General features: G+C 42.3%; 1 protein-coding gene and 1 long non-coding RNA gene across 4 annotated transcripts in view; one reads left to right on the top strand and one right to left on the bottom strand.

Moving 5' to 3' along the window:
- Window positions 1-5: 5 nt before the first annotated feature.
- CPEB2 (cytoplasmic polyadenylation element binding protein 2) overlaps window positions 6-17,831 on the top strand; it is a 50,708-nt gene continuing 32,882 nt past the window's right edge. For 2 of the 3 annotated variants that reach the window (XM_068149457.1, XM_068149456.1), the window contains exons 1-3: window positions 77-1,336; window positions 4,099-4,377; window positions 16,154-16,244. In XM_068149457.1, the coding sequence (XP_068005558.1) occupies window positions 158-1,336; window positions 4,099-4,377; window positions 16,154-16,244 (1,549 nt within the window). In that variant the 5' untranslated portion in view covers window positions 77-157. Of the gene's footprint in view, window positions 1,337-4,098; window positions 4,378-16,153; window positions 16,245-17,831 lie in introns of all 3 variants that reach the window. The other variant, XM_068149458.1, reaches the window with a different exon arrangement.
- On the bottom strand, window positions 4,313-6,860 carry LOC137446644 (uncharacterized). The gene is made up of 4 exons (XR_010988686.1): window positions 6,777-6,860; window positions 5,768-5,883; window positions 5,496-5,643; window positions 4,313-4,437 (listed from the first exon to the last, which is right to left on the bottom strand). It is a non-coding gene; the product is annotated as an uncharacterized lncRNA (long non-coding RNA).

Here is a 17,831-nt window from a genome sequence, read left to right as displayed (position 1 = left end):
CGGGTCTTTGCCCTCACCAGCAGCAACGGCAGCCGCTTCTCATTCCTCCTCCTGCCCCTTCTCACCCGCTGTAACAGGCACCTTTGGCGGCAGCGGCGGCGCGTCGCCGCCGCCTTCTCTGTTCCCCTCGGCGGCCGCTGCTGCGCATCATCAAAACATGCAGGATGAGCTGCTCCTGGGGGTGACACAGCAACAGCCAGGCAACGAGAGGCTGGGCAGCAGCCCTACATCAGGACACCCCCCTCTCGGCCACCCCTCCTCTGACTTTAAACCTAGTCTCAGCCCCCATCAGGATTTAAACAAGCAGCAACCGCAGCAGCAACAGCCGCCGCCTCCTCAGCTGAGCCAGAAGAGGAAAGAGTTTAAGCAGCAGCAGCTCAGCAGCCCAGCCCAGCTCGGCAGCAGCCACCCCCTGAATAACCACCACCCCCCAGACTATCATCACCACCCCCCTCAGCAGCAGCAGCAGCAGTTCAGCCACCCCACTGACAAGTACCAGCAGCAGGAGCACAGGCAACAGCAGCAGCTCCAGCTCCTCAGCGCTCACCCCCTGGAGCCGCCGCGGACGGGGGACTACCCGCACCACCGGCCCGTGAGCCCCGCTGAGCACAAGGGCGGCGCGGACAGGGGGGGTTCAGAGCGGCTCGCCCCTTCCTGCCCGGGGGGATCGGTGTCCGCGGACCCCAATGTGGGGGTGGCCGCCGCCTCCTGCGTGAATCCGCCTCCGTCTCCTCCTCATCTGCAGGCGAGAGCCAAGCTGCCCCCCATGGAGTCCCCCCCGAACAGCCACTTGCTGGGCAGCCCCGGGAACCTACTGCCCGGCGGGCTAGGCTCTGGCTTTAGCAGCTTGCAGAGCCCGGAGATCCCCAGCCCCCATCACCAGAGCGGGGGCGGCTCCTCCTCGGCGGCTTCCCCTCCTCCTCCGCCGCTGCCCGGCTTCGGCACCCCCTGGTCGGTGCAGACCTCGTCGCCGCCTCCGCAGCAGACGCAGCAGCCTCCAGTCTCCAGCGGCGGCGGCGGGCAGATCAGCGCGATGCCACCCCCAAGCCCGGAATCCGAGACCAGCTTCTACCCGGGGATCCCGTCATCGATCAACCCCGCTTTTTTCCAGAGCTTCTCGCCGGTGTCTCCTCACAACCCCTGCGCCGGGCCTTTCAGCAGCCCCTTCTCGGCCGCCGCCCCCCCGCCGCCGCCGCAGATGAATTTACCTCAGCAGCAGCAGCAGCAACAGCAGAACCGGAGATCCCCTGTGAGCCCCCAGCTCCAGCACCAACACCAGGCGGCGGCTGCCGCCGCCGCCTTCCTGCAGCAAAGAAACTCCTACAACCACCACCAGGTACCGGGCTGAGTCGGGAGGGCCCGGCAGCCGCGGCGGGGCGGCAGGGAGGCCGGGCGAACCGGCTCCGGAAGGGAGCCCGGGGCGCGAAGGGGGAGACTGGGGCGACGGGGAGCCCCGGGGCGGGGACGGGATCGGGAGGAGGACGCAAGAACGTGAGGAGGGGGGACTTCGTTCCCCTCATTTCGCTGGTCGCAGGACCTGGGAGGCTTCTCTCTCCCCGCTGCCGGCGCCGGGTGAGGCTGTGCGGCGGTGACAGCCGGCGAGGCCGTGGGGGCAGGGCGGGGCCGGGCTCGGCCGCTGTCGCCCCGCCACGCTCGGCGGACTGAGGGCCGCTGGTGACCGGGCACCTGCACCCCCTGCCCGGCGCGGAAACGGCCGTAGGGGTCGCGCCGCGAGGCTGTTGGCAGCAGCTCGCCCCGCTCCCGGCCGCTGCCCTCCGGCCGTTCCGGGTGGCAGGTGGTGGGGCGGCCGTTTCGACCGCGTCTCCTTGGCTGTGACCGGCCCTCCTTCGTGCGCCGTTGGCTACCCGGAGTCGTCGTTTCTTTTCGGGATTAGAGGAGGGAGTGACCGTTCCTTTTCCTGTCAAGGAGTGTCACTGTGGAAATATCCCACTGGCCTCGCCGCAGGTGCCTGTAGCGAGTGCAGTGTTCGCGAAACAATGAGCCTGACAGGTCCGGCCGGCGCCGCCGGTGCCTCATCCTCGGGAAGCCCCTTCCCCAGCCTCAGGTCTTCCTTCGCACCCCATGGGCGTGTTCGTTTCGATGGACACAGGACACCGAAAGTAGATTCAGACGGGAAAGCTGTCAACCTTGTTGCCTTTTGGGGGTTTTACCCGAAATTGCTTTGGCTTCTGCCCAAAGACAGCGCAGTGTTTTGGGTTACCATAGTTCTGGTGCCGGTGTCAATTGACATGATGACCCCGTGTTAAGATGGAAGTTTACCTTTCTTCCCGGAAGAAAATACTCCTAACAGATTGGGGGCAGGCAGATCCGAGTTAATATTATTATAGTTACATCTTGCTCCGGACATACACTGGGTTATAAAAGGCCAATGTTATATAGGCCTCATCTTAATTTTCTTGCATTGTAGTATTAAATCCAGTCAGTTTTGATGTGTAGAGTTGAATTTGTGAAGGATTTCTGTCGGAAATAGATTTTCACGTTAAATGTGTGTATGTGTGTTCAAGAGCTCAACTGGATGCATCATGATTAGGAGCTAGTTGTCCTTAACAATACGTAATAACCTGCTTCAAACAAATTCCAAAGCAATTCTCCAACAGTGAGGTGTACGTGAATATTCTCTGTTACAAGTTGTAGGTAAACAGTGCCATGACAGCATAGATGGCAATATTAAAGGCTTGTTAATATTTGGCATTATCTCCTAATGCTTGTTTCACAATAGAGTGCCTGCCTCTCCCAAATGTCCAACCAAAGTATTCAAGTTTTACAACATAATTATCTGTAATTATATAGAATATGATGTTTTCCTGATTACTTGACAAAAAAAAAAAAATTACTTTAGTGGGGGAGTGGTTTGTTTTCTAGGAGGGTTTTGTTAGAATGACAACTTTCTTCAGAAAGTTATATTTTACCTAATGGATAATGTATTGATGAGCTTCACATTTTTAAGTTATTAGAACTGCAAGCTGAGGGCTGCTTGCAGCTAAGCTTAAAGTACTGCATTTTGACTCCACAGAAGAGCTGAATTTAGAATACATACACACACGTGCTGTTTCTCTTTGAGGAAAACGCCTGTCCAAAACCAGTCAGATTTGAGAACACTAAAGATAAACCCTGTTCTTCACTGTCAGGCTCAATGGGTCCACCTCTTGGTAGTATGGTAACGGCTGTAGGTCACTTCTTAGCACAAGTTGTGGTTTAAGAATAAAAACTTGTCATTCTGTAAAATATTCCCTCTAGAGACGGCTTACATTTTCATATTGTGAAGTACAGTGCACTTGTTTAAGTACAGAAGCGCTTTATATACCGTGTCTAAATAGGAAACAAAAAATCCTCAAGAAAACCCCCAGGTTCCACCCTGCAGAATTCCACAGATAGTCCCATTCATTGCTCCAGAAACGTTTGAGCAGTAGCTTCAGAATAATACATTTTAATGTGGAAACGGAAGATGACTCCTTCAGACCGATTCTCGCGGCAGTAATCGGTGCTCTTTTTGCTCTTGCGTGGTAGTGCTGAGACAATGATGCTCAAAAATCAATCTACAATCTCATTTTTTTAATCTTAAAATTTCTACTCACTGTAGTGAACTACTACTCACTGAGTAGAAATAATTATCACTAGTTTAATCGTTATCTTAATGAGAAACGAAGACAAATGGACCTCTGAGCTTCTTGTGTTATTTTTATGGAGCTGTCACTGTATGATAACAAGTAGCGTGTAACAAAGTGATCTCAGGGATTTTTGTGACATGGTTATACACCTTAGGATGGGTTGACTGCATAGCCTTAAAGAATTCTGCTTATTACTAAAATGATAATCTAAAGGGCTTGTACAAGTACTGTGGGGTTTTTCTGGGGGGGAGGCAGGATATATGCGGGAATCAGAACTACAGGATTTTTATGATGCTGTATTTTCTTCCTGCCTCAGTAATTAATTTACTTGTTATCAGGAAAAGAGTGGGTTATAGAAATCTTTGAGCATTGATTACTTGATGGTGGGTTGGTTGTTTTGGTGGGGAGGTGAAGCAGAAAAAAATTTACAGGTATTCTCAAAATAATATACACTAATCTTTCTTTTTAGCCTCTCCTGAAGCAGTCACCCTGGAGCAATCAGAGTAGTGGCTGGAGCACAGGAAATATATCCTGGGGAGGAATGCATGGCAGAGACCATCGTAGAACTGGAAACATGGGAATTCCAGGAACTATGAACCAGATCTCACCTTTGAAGAAGCCCTTTTCTGGTAATGTCATAGCTCCTCCTAAATTCACTCGCTCCACTCCATCACTGACACCAAAATCCTGGATTGAAGATAATGTTTTCCGAACTGACAACAACAGTAATACTCTCCTTCCTTTGCAGGTAAGGATGGTGTGTAACTGGTGTGCTCATAGTCTTGCATATCACTTTGGCTTCATTTCGCTTTAAAGGAGAACGAAAGAGTGGTTACAACCCTGATGCTTGGTTTGAAAATTTGACATCTATTATTTTAAGTCCAAAATTGCAACTGAGGTCAACCTTTTCAGTGTATTCAACAGTACATGATTCTCATAGTTAGTTGTAATAGTGGCTGTCAGGAAAGATAAAATCTGCAGCTACTGATGCAGCAGTGGAGCAAAATGTGCAAGCCAGCAGGTATTTTCTGCCAGTGGTAATGCTTATGTGCTTATAAATCCCTTTGAAGCTTAGGAATTTATGTTTTTTACTGCTTGTACGTAAGTTTTCTTAGTTTTGTAGATGGCTTGTGAGTCTTTCTCATGTTTATCTTCCACTGTTATTCTAGGCTCATATTTGCATGTTAGTGAGATTTTATTTTTCCTCCACATTCTAGCAGCTTTTATGTTATTTGTTTTTGCTGGATGCTGTGTGATTTAAAGCTGTTAAGAAGGAGGATGTGTCTTAGAACTAAAAAGCTGGGTTCACCCCTGAGTTTTGACATCTGTGTGACTTTGTCACTTAATGCCAGCTTCAGTATTGGTAAAATGCTATTTTCCCCATTCTTGCCTATATTCATTTAGTTATAACATTTTTTGTTAGGAAGACGTTCAGTGTTTTGGATCCCTCTTGCAGCATTTGGGTTTCTTTCCCTTGTTACGAAAAAAGATTGGACAACTTGTTTTAGAAGCGGAGCATTTGAAAACAGGAAGCAAATTACTCCATTAGTTCTTCATGTTGCTTAGTTTTCACTACTCCTCTGTCAACTTCCAATTTTTGTCTCATGCTGAGCAAAAGTAAAAAAATAAAAATATAATCTGCAGAGAAAATAATTGGAAGATACTTTACCTCCACATAAAGCTGTTGCAGTTGGGTTTTGTTAGATTTCACACAGACTAACCTTAGCGTTTCGTTTGTTGTACCATATTTGAGTTTGTGCAGCTGTATTTGCATTAATTAGCAAGCTAATCCTTATGTAGCTGTAATAATGACAAAAGGGTGATCCCCAGTACCAGGTTTCCCACTAGAATTTCTGTTCTTCTTACCATTCTACTATGACTGGTAGAGTTCCATTTGGCACAGGAGGCCAAGTCCCGACTTTGTGCAAGTGAGCTCTGATACGGCAGTGTTCTTGAGGCTAATGGTGACTTTTTTTGACATACCTAAATTCTGCTCCAGGTGTATGCATTGGACCTGAAAATTTGAAATAAGTATTTTTCTATACTGTAAAGACTGTTCTATTGAGTTTCCTTGCTAATTGGAATATCATCACCAATCATTTTAGTGTGAGAGGAAAGATAGGGAAAAAAGGTGCCACCTTTATGTATTCAGCTTCATCTGTTAAGAACTGATCGCAGAGAGGTAATACTTCTTGGTGGGGAGCTCCAAGAATAGGTGAAAGCAAAGACTGAGATGTCTCCTGGAGATGTTAGCCTAAGGAACAGGGTTAAAAATATTAATGCCATCATACATTGAAACCGCAGTGTCATGGACATTGGAGTTTGTATGCAGCTAAGCACCAACTGTGAATATAATGACTCCTTCAATACACCTTGTGAGTTGCCATGGCTGCTACTTTGAACTTTCAGAAGCTTCTACATTGGTCATCTAACATAGATTAAGTCATTTTACGTCTAAACAAAAGTCTTGTCCATTCAAACTATAAATAATTTCTATGTAGGAGAGCAGGAAAAAACCCACTTGCAATCTAACTGTACAATAAATGACATTAAATGTTTCTATTTGGTGATTGTTGGGATTTTTATGACAAGGTCTTTTCAAAGCGAGAAGGTGGGCATACTTAATTGTTGTTGGTCTTACTATGAATGGCAGAGCCACCAATTAAATAGGCCTATTTGGCTATATTTATGCTGCAGGTCTATCTTAAATCTCCTTTACGTGTATGTAGTTATAGTTACAGGACACAGAAATAAGTCTCTTTGAAGGGTTGCAGTGTTATCTACTGCTATTGTGGAAACAATAGATGTTTCTGTAAATTACTTTGCTATGCTGAAATCATGTCCTTATTTTTCAATTATTATTCTGTTTTTATGTGGTTAATTCCTTGTGGTGACTGCTGCATTTTGCAAGTCATAATGAAAAAGTTAAATAGAGCTTGGAACTCCTGCTTCTTTTCATCAGGACTCGTGTTGGCAATTGCAATGCTGTTAAACGCCCATCTTGCTAATTTGTGCTGTGCTTGTCTCCTTCCATAAAAGGCTGAGGTATTTAGATTGAGGATTCTTAAAGATACAGTAGCAATTTCAGAAGATACTAATAGTAATTAAATTTGTGCCATTTGGAAAGTCTGCATATGTAGAAGTTACCTATTTCTTCCGAGCTTCCATGGAGCAAACACATCTTGGCACGCGCGTTGGATTCACACTGCGTCGTTCACAGTTCTGCAGGATACTTCTCTGTGTGGTCACACATCTCTGGGGACAAAGCACCTCTCCTCTGAACTTTAGCTAGCTCGAGCTTAGCAAATGAAAACAGCTTAGAACAGCCAGTGTCCTCATGACTGACTTTCTGTAGATCATTAATGCTCTGCTACTACTTTCTGAAATGAGTATTTCTTGCTAAGTCTGAATGGCATTCAGCCGTGTTAGCTTTTCATCCAGTGTCTGTAAAACATGTACATGATGCAAATAAGTTACAGAGGAATCATAGAAATTCAAAGCTTCTTCCATTCAATGAAACTTCTTTATCCTTTGGTGTTTGCACTGATGGATGGGTCCCCAGTATAGAGCTGACATCAGTTCTGATGGAAAAGAACATTTCTTGCTATTAAACTAACATACCAGTGACAATGATGCCATTGCTGGCAACCAGACAAGTACTCCTGTTTGTTACCTGCAGGGGTGAATGCAGATTTTTCTGTACTTCATCATTGTATCTGAAACAACCTATGTGAAACTGGATTCACAGTGGCCACATTAGTTACAGCAAAACTGCTTTTGCTTAGAGCAGTTACAAAGGCCATTTCTCAGGGGGATTTTCCAAAGTTCAGGAGTTTTTGTTTTGAAGTAAGTGTAGTTAAACATTGTGGCAACCCCGATTTAAACACAAGGAAAATAAGTCAATACCCAACTTTTTCTTGTGTGTCTCTCAGCAGCTTTTTTCCTTTTCCCTCCATCAGGTTTGTAAGATAAAACAAACATCAATTAAAGTTCTTTCATAGACAACATTCTGTTTACAAGTTCTGCCACAGTGCTCACAGCATTTTAGATACTTCATACAGGGAAGGGATTGTTCCCTTGTACCAGAGTCCTTAAGGAAAAATTAGAAATCTTGTCAGGTATTCGCACCATCTAACTTAAGCATTTAATTGAGGAGCCTGTTTCTCTCTCCTTAGAGAGAATCTAGGCTCCTTACTTAGATAATCTAATTCTCCAGAAGAACATACCTGACAGCACTGACCTTATACAGCCCCTGGGATTCCAGCTTAGGCACTTGCATTGCATATCAAGAAGTTAGTCAACATGAATATTCTCTTGCTCCCTGCTCTAAAGTGTTTTCTAAAAGAGGGTACAGGGTGCAAAGCTAAAAATGTTTCTAACCCAGATACTGTTGTTTTCCTGAAAAAAAAAAACCTATTCTTCAGGCATCTCTGTGGCCAAAACAGAAGCACAGAAATCAGTGTGCATTTATTTTTAATTTGCATTCCTTGGCTGAGAAAAACCTTAAGCATTTCTAAATTATTTTCCTTTAAATTGCAGTGTCCGCTAACTCTCTTTTGATTGCAAGCTTAATGTTTCTTAATATCTTGCCAATAAGCTTACTAAAGCCTATTACAACAGTTTAATAATGCAATTCAGTATTATACACTTCAGCATTGGAAGTATTTTCGTTCTAGTGAAAGCAGAGCATTCTATGAATGTGGGTTTAGTTTCTGTGTCGCTTTTGAGTTAAGGAAATGCACTGCGTGTCCGGGTGTTTGTCACCTTGATTTGTCCTTCCTGTTTGTTCAAATGAGCAGTGTGTGCAATGTTGCCCTAAAAGCTGGGCTTTTTTTTCTTCAGTATTTGAATACAGCTCTCCCATCTGTAGGTTTGTGTGGTAAGGTACCGTCTCCCTCAAATCCAAACTTTTTTTCTTTCTCTATTCTTTTTTCAAATGTGCTAAAGCTTTTATTTTTAAAAACCCCAAATGCTTACAAAGCAAAATGGAATTTGAAAGCTCTGCATCACAACAGGGGTTTAGTTTGGGCTATTTAGTTTGAACTGCTGTCATGTTGCCTCTGTCTTACAATGCTTCCCCTTCAGAGGGTTTCAGATTCTCTATATGACCGTTCTGGTGCAATTTGATAAACACATCTCATACAGCTGAAATGGCTAATCCAGGTGATACACATGCTGATCAATATGACACCAAGAGCAAGTTGCTCAAGTTGAGTTAGTAATGCAGCGGTTAGACTCCCATACAGGTGGTCTGCTTCTTTAGAAATGCTGAGCATTTGGCAGTTGATACGAAATATGGAGGCATTGGGAGTATCTAGCTTCTAAGTACTCTTAATCTTCAGACTAGTGTAATTGTCCATGCACTGATTTATAAGCCAGGCTTTACCAGTTTATTTTTACTGAGGCAGTACCTGCAGCAGAGGAGTGTCTAAAGGGTTTTTAATGTGTTACATTGATTAACCAAGGCTGATTAAATGACATGCAAAACCAGTTATTTGTGTCTGAGGACCATACTGGGGATATCTTTAACTTGAGAAAGTTGTCTACTGCCATACTTTAAAATTCAGGATCAGGACCTTTGGATGTTTGTGGGAGATTCACAGATGCACGATTCATAGGAATCTGTTAGCAGATAGTTTGTAAGGCTTTCCATACAAATGTTTTCATGACTTTTTATGAATTAAGGATTCTCTCCTGCTGTTAAAATTTGCTTCAGTTACACAGCTCTTGCTATTAATGCAAGTCAAAATCGGAGTGGGGAAAATTCAGCAAAATATTTGCAGCTGCAAGAGTATAGCAATGATGTACACGCTGAGTAGCATATCTCATCTGTCTGCCAAAGCACAGTTGTTCTCCAAGTTAAAATGAGTATGTTCCCAGCTAAGATCTATCAAAAAATGTGCATTTAATGTATGGGCTGATGTACTGTATAGCTATTTGTAGATGGGGATGGGTGAAGTGGGTTAAAAAAGAAAAAGGAAGAAAAACCAGACAAACCCAACAAACAACACTTCAAACAGCTTCCCCTTCAAATGTCTAATTTTTCCTTTAGATATTTTGTTCAAGCTATTCATATCCAAACCTTCTAAATCTGCCTCATAAATCATTCTTGCAAAGCCTTTAATCATCTCCATAATGTGTCTGGTTTGTTTCCAGTTTATGGATGTATATTCTTGAGCTGAAATACTCCAGTATGGGCATGGTACAGGCTGTTGGGATTTTTTCTTTTTATGCTTATGTATTTGGGAAGTAGGTGTTTCTTTGCCACTGAAGCTGTTCTTGGTGCAATTTAGGCTCAGTTTAGCTAGATTACATAGCTGGTTGTGCCATTTTAACTTTGAAACACTTTTTTGTCAAGTTGACCATTCACAGATGTCTACCAGATTCTTTACCACTAATGACACCATGGAAAGTAACCAAGCAATTTCATGTGTCTACTTTAAGCCTGCCTTCCTTGCTTTTTTTGTAGAGCTAAAGTGTAGCTGTCATAGACTTCCCTATTAAATTTTTCATTTACACAATTTATGGTTTCAGCAGGGGGGGGGCTTATGGTTATAGTATGTCCTCGATAAAATGAGGAAGACTTGATGTTCAGATGCAAAGGTGATATTTTAGACTATGTAATACACTAATTGTTAGGTTATTACTGCTAACAGTAACACTGAATACTTTTTAAAGGTATTTCAGATACTTTCTAAAGTCTGTGAATGCTTTATTAGTGCATCAGCTGTCACATTTTTATTCAGGTCACCTTTAAGGCTAAAACATTGAACTTGTTTACACTTTAATTTGGGAAGTGATTCTTTTATAGAGTTTGTCTAATTGAGCTTGCATAAAACTGAGTTAATTCAGTAAGGTCAGAGGTAGAGAGTCATCTTTGCAGGCAGCTAAGACCGTACTGCCCAGGAGCTTTGATTTTTGTGTCCAGCCTTTCTGACTTTCTGTAGGATATGAAAGGATGTTTAAAGGGGCATATTTCATAGCTTATATTCATATTTCAAAGTTTTGCTGAGTCTACACCATGTTGAAAGTCTCTTTTTTTAATTCAAGCTGTCCTGGAGATTAGTAAAGCACAGTATCACAGTATAACTTAGGTTGGAGAGGACCTCGAGGATCATCGAGTCCAACCTATCAACACAGACCCCATGACTAGACACAGACCCCATTACTATGTCTGAAATTCAAAGTTGTTTAATTTTTTAACTATGAATATCTATTTTTAGTGTTTGTGGTTAAAGAGGAGCAAAATTGTCTTCACTGTCAAAGAGTTTCTGTCCTTGTATTTGCTTTATGTGTAATTGACAATATATAAGCTTTGAGATGTGACTGCACTGAGTCTGCAAATGCTCAAACAGGATAGTCTTTGCATAAATTGCATGGATATATTTAGAAGCCCCAAATAGATTATGCCAAGACAAATGATTTGTCCAACAGTTTACTGTTGAAACTTGATCTTCAGAGAGAGCTGCCCCTCTCCCATTCTTTCCACACTTAGGTGTAGGGGCAGAGGACTTCTGAAATGCACACTCTGTAGATGCGTTTTGCATGACACTGTGAGCAAGTCCTTCTAGCTCTAACTGTACTCTGGGTAGAATACTTCATCCCTCTCCTAGGTTGTATAAATTTGTAAAAATGCAGAAATTACAATTTTTCTGCAAAATTCCCTGCATAGTCTTAACTTTTAAAGTTGAGGTGACAACGGGCTGCGCAGCCATGTACCTCTGAATGTGTAGACAGTTACACCACACTCGCATTTTCAATTCTGTGTATGAATGCAGTTGTGATTTGGGTGTTGGAAAGGTGAGTTGAGCAGGGTTCAAACCTTTATGCAGTTAAAAAGATGTTAAAAGCTACTCTGAGAATTTGTAGTGCTTGGGGGAAGCGAACCGCTGGCTCTGAGATAAAAGCTATCATTATGTTGTGACATTCCACTGAGACGTGGACCTTCTGACACAGTAAGAGTTCACTTGCTTAGCACAGGGCTGATGAGCCACAGAACTGAGGGAAATGCAGAATATTTTATGGGAAGTCAGCCTTGACAAAAGGGCCTTTTGGAGTCAGGATGGTACAAAACTTGTACTAACATACATGATGTGTCAATGCCTTCATGCTGCTGCTGAGCCTCAGTTTCATTATTTCAACGTGATTGATAAGCAGTTCTCTTGTAAACCAAACTGGAACTACCCTTAAAACAACATGGAAATAGTTCTAATTCCTGGGACTATTACCATGTTGTTTTAGAGGTAGTTCCAGGTTGTTTTAGAAGATAACTGCTTATCAAATATGTTGAAATAATGAAACAAAAGATAGTCCAAGAATTAGGACTATTTCCATGTGCATTGAAAACTCCAAAAGAATCACATTCAGCAGTAGTACTTTTCATGCTTGTCCCAAAGGTCAAGGGAAATCACAGTGGAAGTTTTCTTATCAAGTAGAGCATGCTAGTCAAACTGTCCCCTTTCAAACCATTGTGGATTTTTTTTTCCTGTGGTAGAAGTTTCTAGAAAATCTGTGTGACCTACATTGTTGGAATACTTTTAAGTTCTGCTTTGAAACGAATGCTTCGTATTTGCATAGATAGCTGTGCTCATTAAAGATACACACATATTTGGGGAGCACAAAGCAGTGGTTTAGCATTATAAAGCCTAGTTGTACAAAGGTTTAAAGTGAGCCTTGTACTCAAAGAATTATCTATTCCTTTTGAGATACTAACATTTAAGATAATGCTGCTTTATGCTATGTACTTCATCAGTGTGAATTGGAATAGAAGCTGAAAGTCTGAAGCACTTACTGTGTGTATATACTACCCAAACTCACAAGTGGATGGTGAGATAGCAGAGTACAGTTTCCATATTTAAATCCTGCTGTATTGTAGCGCATTCATGCTTTTTTATATGTACAGTGCACTCCTATTGCATGTTTCCAAAGCCAGAAGAGAAGTAATGCAATTCAAAGAAATAAACCTCTTTTTCTTTAAAAAAAAAACCAAAACCACACAAAATAAACAAAAACCCCACCTTTATAGACATGATCTTTCTAAGGTGTAGAGAGGATGGGAAAAGTGTATTCTTCTGGGGTTGTTCAGCCTGGAGAAAAGGAGACTCTGGGGAGACCTAAGTAGAACAGCCTTCCAGTACCTGAAGGGGGACTGCAGGAAGGATGGAGAGAGGCTGTTTGCTAAAGTCTGCAGTGACAGGATGAGGGGCAATGGGTTCAAACTAGATAAGTGCAGATTTAGATTGGATATTAGGAACAGGTTCTTTACTATGAGGGTAGTTGAACGCTGGAACAGGTTGCCCAGGGAGGTGGTTGGGGCCTCATTCCTGGAGATATTCAGGGTGAGGTTTGACAGGGCTCTGGGCAGTCTGATCTAGTTCAGGATGCCCCTGCTCACTGCAGAGGGCATTGGACTAGGTGACCTTCAGAAGTCCCTTCCAACCCAGACCATTCTATGATTCCAGCAGCACAAGGTCTTTCACTTTGAATACACAGAATATGCAAAACAGAATGATGCAAGGTTGAAGTTACAATCATTGCACCACGTCAGCCAAGTGAAGCTGTTTACAAATGAATCACAGACACCTTACATGTTTTGCTTTCCCATTTCTCTGTAAGACCCACAACCAAATGGGCTGCTTTTAGGAACTGACCACGATGGAGCCCACCCTTACAGGCTTCTGCTTCTCAGATCAAAATTAAGCTTACAGTAATGACTGTCAGATAGTCAGGTGTTACTTCAACATACATCTATAGCAACATTTAAAAAGAAAGTGTTATTTCATGAGTCTGCAGCAGTGTCACACATACAGTTCAGTCCAGTTTTTACCATTGCTAGTTCTTTTCCCCTGTCAACTGCAGAGGTAGCAAAGTGTCTTCTGTTTATTCAGCACTGGTTTTTGCAAGAGCACTTACTACCTACCATGTACTGACTTCAGCTGAATTTAAGACATCATTAAAAATCCTGATGAGTTACCTTCTGAATGTGAGGGGACAGAAGGAAACAGATCCGGCTTTGTTACTGCTCCCACCTTCTATAGAAAGCAAGTTTGCTGTTGTAAGCAGGTTCTTTTCATTGTGCTGTTGAGAAATACACCTGCAAGGGCGTGGAAGCAGATTAGTCACTGTGGTTTCATTCTGCTGCTACTCAGGCCAGTGAGAAAACTGAATAAAAGCCAACCAGTCCCAAAATAAGGCTGCTGTGAGCTAAAATAGTACTGGTGACTTGTTGGCACTCAAACCCAGTTGGAGGTTGCCTCACAAAGTGTCAAAGGCATTTGTTCTGGGACGCAGAGGAGAGAAGAGGAACCTGTTTTAATGTATCATTTAAATTATGTGAGAAAATAAATTTTGCTTACCCAACATGAAGTCATTGCTCTTTGTAGTTGTTTGAGGGGGAGAGAGCTGAAAAAAAGCTTCTCTTTCTTCATCCTGATGTCTATCACTGGCTAAACTTTCTAAGAAAGACTAAAATAAAACTCTAGTTGCCTTGTGCCTTGTTTTACAGAACTGTTTAGTAAGCCACAGACCCTGACTCATAGAAAACCTCTTTTTCAGAGCTTGCTTTTTCACTTCCCAAACACAATGACTACCTGCCTTCTGAGGGACATAGTTTGAAATTGTTCTATATTTCGCTGAACTGTCCTGTAGAATCAGTGAGTGTGGGTCAGATGCTGCTGGCTCATGTTCAACTGGCTGTCAAGCAGTACTCCCAGGTCCTTTTCCATCAGACACCTTTCCAGCCACATTTCCCCAAGCCTCTAGCATGGGGTTGTACAGGATGCAGCACTTGGCTTTGTTGAACCTCATACTGTTGGCCTCAGCCCATCAATCCAGTCTGTCTAGATCTCTCTGGAGAGCTTCCCTACCCTCCAGCAGATCAACATTCCCACTCAATTTTGTGTCATTTGCACACTTAACCGAGGGTGCCCTTGATCGCCTTGTCCAGATGAACAATAAAGATGCTAAATAGAGCTGGCTGTGATACTGAGCCCTAGAGAGCACCACTAGTGACTGGTCACCAGCTGGATTTAAGTCAGTTCACTACTGCTCTTTGGGCCCAGCCATTCATCCAGTTTTTTACTCAACAAAATGTGTGCCCATCCAAGCCATAAGCAGCCATTTTCTCCAGGAGAATAGCATAGGAAGGAGTGTCAAAAGCTTTGCTAAAGTCTGGGTAGACAACATCCACAGCCTTTCTCATGTCCAATGAGAAGGTCACCTTGCCTTAGAAGGTCAGGTTAGTCAGGACTTGGCTTTCGTAAACCTATGCTGACTGGGAAAGAGCACTTGGTTGTCCTTTATGTCTGTGATGGCACTCAAGATGATCTATGTCATAACCTTCCCCAGCACCAATGTTAGGCTGACAAGATTGTAGTTCCCTGGATCCTTCTGGTCCTTCTTGTAGATAAGCATTACATTTGCCAATCCCCACTCAATTGGGCCTTCCCCAGTTAAGACTTCTGGTAAATGATGGAAAGTGTGTTGTTATCACTTCTGGCTCCCTCAGTACCCTTGTGTGACTACACCCTACTCTGCTGAAGTACTGCAGTGCAATCAGAGAGAAGACAACAACAAAATTAAGGCATAATTACAGGATTCTTTTAAGTGTAATACAGCTCAGCCAGGAGCCTTGCAAGTAGAAGTGATTAAGGTTTTACCCAAACTATTTTAGTCTCTGAAGGTGTCCCAGAAAGGCCAAAGAACTTAGAAGTAACTTTTTTTATCTCCTTGTAACTTGAATTAGTTTGTATTAGAAAACATGGGAGAAAATACCTTATTTGAGCAGAAAATCAGTGAAAACAGTTATGATTTATTACAACTTTTATTACTTTTAGTGAAAATAATTTTAAGACATTGTGGTAACTCTTCCTAATCTTCATGTGCCAAAAAATTTGTTCTGTGTCGGGCTGATAATGTATTAGTAGTCTTTGTGACAGTTTCTTTTCATACTTTAGTTGTATTTTTCCAACCCTTAACCATTTAGTGCTGACCATTTGTGACAGGCTTTGTATACAAAGGGTCTCAGGTTAGTCACTCAGAAGTCAGAAGTGCAGTCTCAGCAGAGGCCTGAGGGCCTTTGTCAAGCACCAAGAAAATGCTGGTTTTTGTATGAGGTGACTGTCCTCCTTGTCCTGCAGTTCCCCTTCTTACTCACTATTTAACTTCTACATGACATGAAATTGAGTTCTTACAGACATTAGTCTCCTTCATTTAACAGCTTAATGCTTAACTGTGCTGTGGATCACTAGAACTGATTCAAGCAGTTCTTCTGAAGGAGATGGGCAACCACAGGTTATCAAAGTGCTTACACAGAAGTTCTGCATGGTGCATCTCTATTTTTATAGTTGGGTGCTGTTAAACTTACTGTTAATAAACTAAGGTTTCTTAAGCTTTTGTATCATTGTCTATCTCCAGAGTGTCTGAGCATACAGCCTTCATGAGGCACCTTTGTCTTCCTGTTGAGTTTCCTGCAAGTTTAAGTACAGAATTTGTCTTCCAGTACTAAGGATTTTGTTCTCTTTTAGGATCGAAATAGAATGTATGACAGTCTGAATATGCACTCTTTGGAAAACTCCCTTATTGACATTATGAGAGCAGAGCATGATCCACTTAAAGGTATGTTGTTATGCTAAATTAAGAAAAAAGGGTCATCCATTCTGCATATTAATACTGATTAATTCTGATTGCTAATTTAGATTCTAGGTTCGATTAAAATAGCAAATGAATTCGCAACTCACATGAAAGGTCAATCTTGAGCTGTGTTTTATTGAACACCTTGGTTTACAGTGGTTTAAAACTTGAGATTCAGTTTTTTTTTCTCCCTCTCCCTTCTATCCTTCCCTCTTTTTTCCCAAGAAATTAGTAGTTCTATTTGAAATTTCCTAACCTGCTGGAGGACATTCTACCTCGGTTTGTGCAGGCATGTTCTGGTAGAGGTAGCCAAAAGAGGGTGGGTGAGGAATCAAGCCACTAGCAGTGTTAGCCTGTTAATTTTCCTTTTCTTTGCAGTGGAAGCTGAAAAGGAAAGTAAGTCCACTGATAAATTCAAGTTTTGTGCTTTCAGATACTTTTTTTTAACAGCTTCTAGGATAGTAATGCATCTAATCATGTCATTCCATTTTGTCTGAAGAAGTCCAGCAATAGGCTTTTCTTTAGAATGCTGCTTCTTCTTACCCTTCTGGGCTCTGTCAAATCATTTCACTACAGAAGTAAGCATGTAGCTAATATTTTTGGGCATTAATTTTAAGTCCTCTCTTCACTGTGCATTAATTGACTCTTGAATTCTGTTTTTCCATACTTAGGTGGTGTTTACTGTTGACCTTTAGGGTGGGGAGCCCAAGCCATTTAATTTGGCCTGGTCAAATATTACTTCATTTGTAATTAAACAATCCAGCTTTAAAATTGTGCAAGACTTCAGGTTTGCTGTCAGAAAATTAATCTTGGTATGGAAGCAATTGAAAATAATAAAAAAAAAATGTTTCTTTTTATATTGTTATTTACTTCCATCCATTCTCCATTTCTAGAAGCTTCTGTACTTCATCCATATTACTCACGTTCTTCTAATTTGAAAGACACTTTGCTAGAAGTCTGCTCATGCTTCCCTTAAGATCTACAATGATGTGCAATAGTGTTGTAAAATTTAAAATGTAAAGTCAGAAGTTCAGGATTTTTTCAAGCTGAAAAGCTCTACAGAGCATTAGTAAGTAGTTAGCATTTAGTCAGCCAGTAAATTTTCCTCCTCTTTAGAGTGGAAGCTGAAATTAAATGTTCTTACATCTGATTTCTTGGGTTTTACTGCCTACAGAGAATTAATTCCAGTTTTAACAATTGTATCATTTAAGTCCATTATTAATTCAGTTTCTGTCTATTCTGCCTGTTGTAAAACATTACTAAGTAACACAAAGGGGTTGAAACCTGTGAATATGTCATCAAAGACAAGGTAATGAATTAGACCATCCCTGTTTCAAAGCACCGTTGCTTCAATTTGGCACACTCAGGTGGTGACTAATACTTCTTTGGTTATTTGAACCCAAATCTACCATCAGGTAAAGCTACTGTGAGGCATAAAATTAGAAAAGGAAGATCTTGTGTGTCAAAATACTGTCATTGGCACCTCTCCCATTCCTGAAAACCAGTCTTGTTTCTGCACTTTTTTTCTGTGCACTCTGCTATGAGAAATGGAAGGGGTTGCTCTCTCCCCCT

Source organism: Melanerpes formicivorus, unplaced genomic scaffold (assembly GCF_026170545.1).
Source record: "Melanerpes formicivorus ecotype bairdi unplaced genomic scaffold, bMelFor1.0.p_v2 SCAF_18, whole genome shotgun sequence".
NCBI lineage: Eukaryota > Metazoa > Chordata > Aves > Piciformes > Picidae > Melanerpes > Melanerpes formicivorus.
This window is presented reverse-complemented; position numbering and strand designations above follow the sequence as displayed.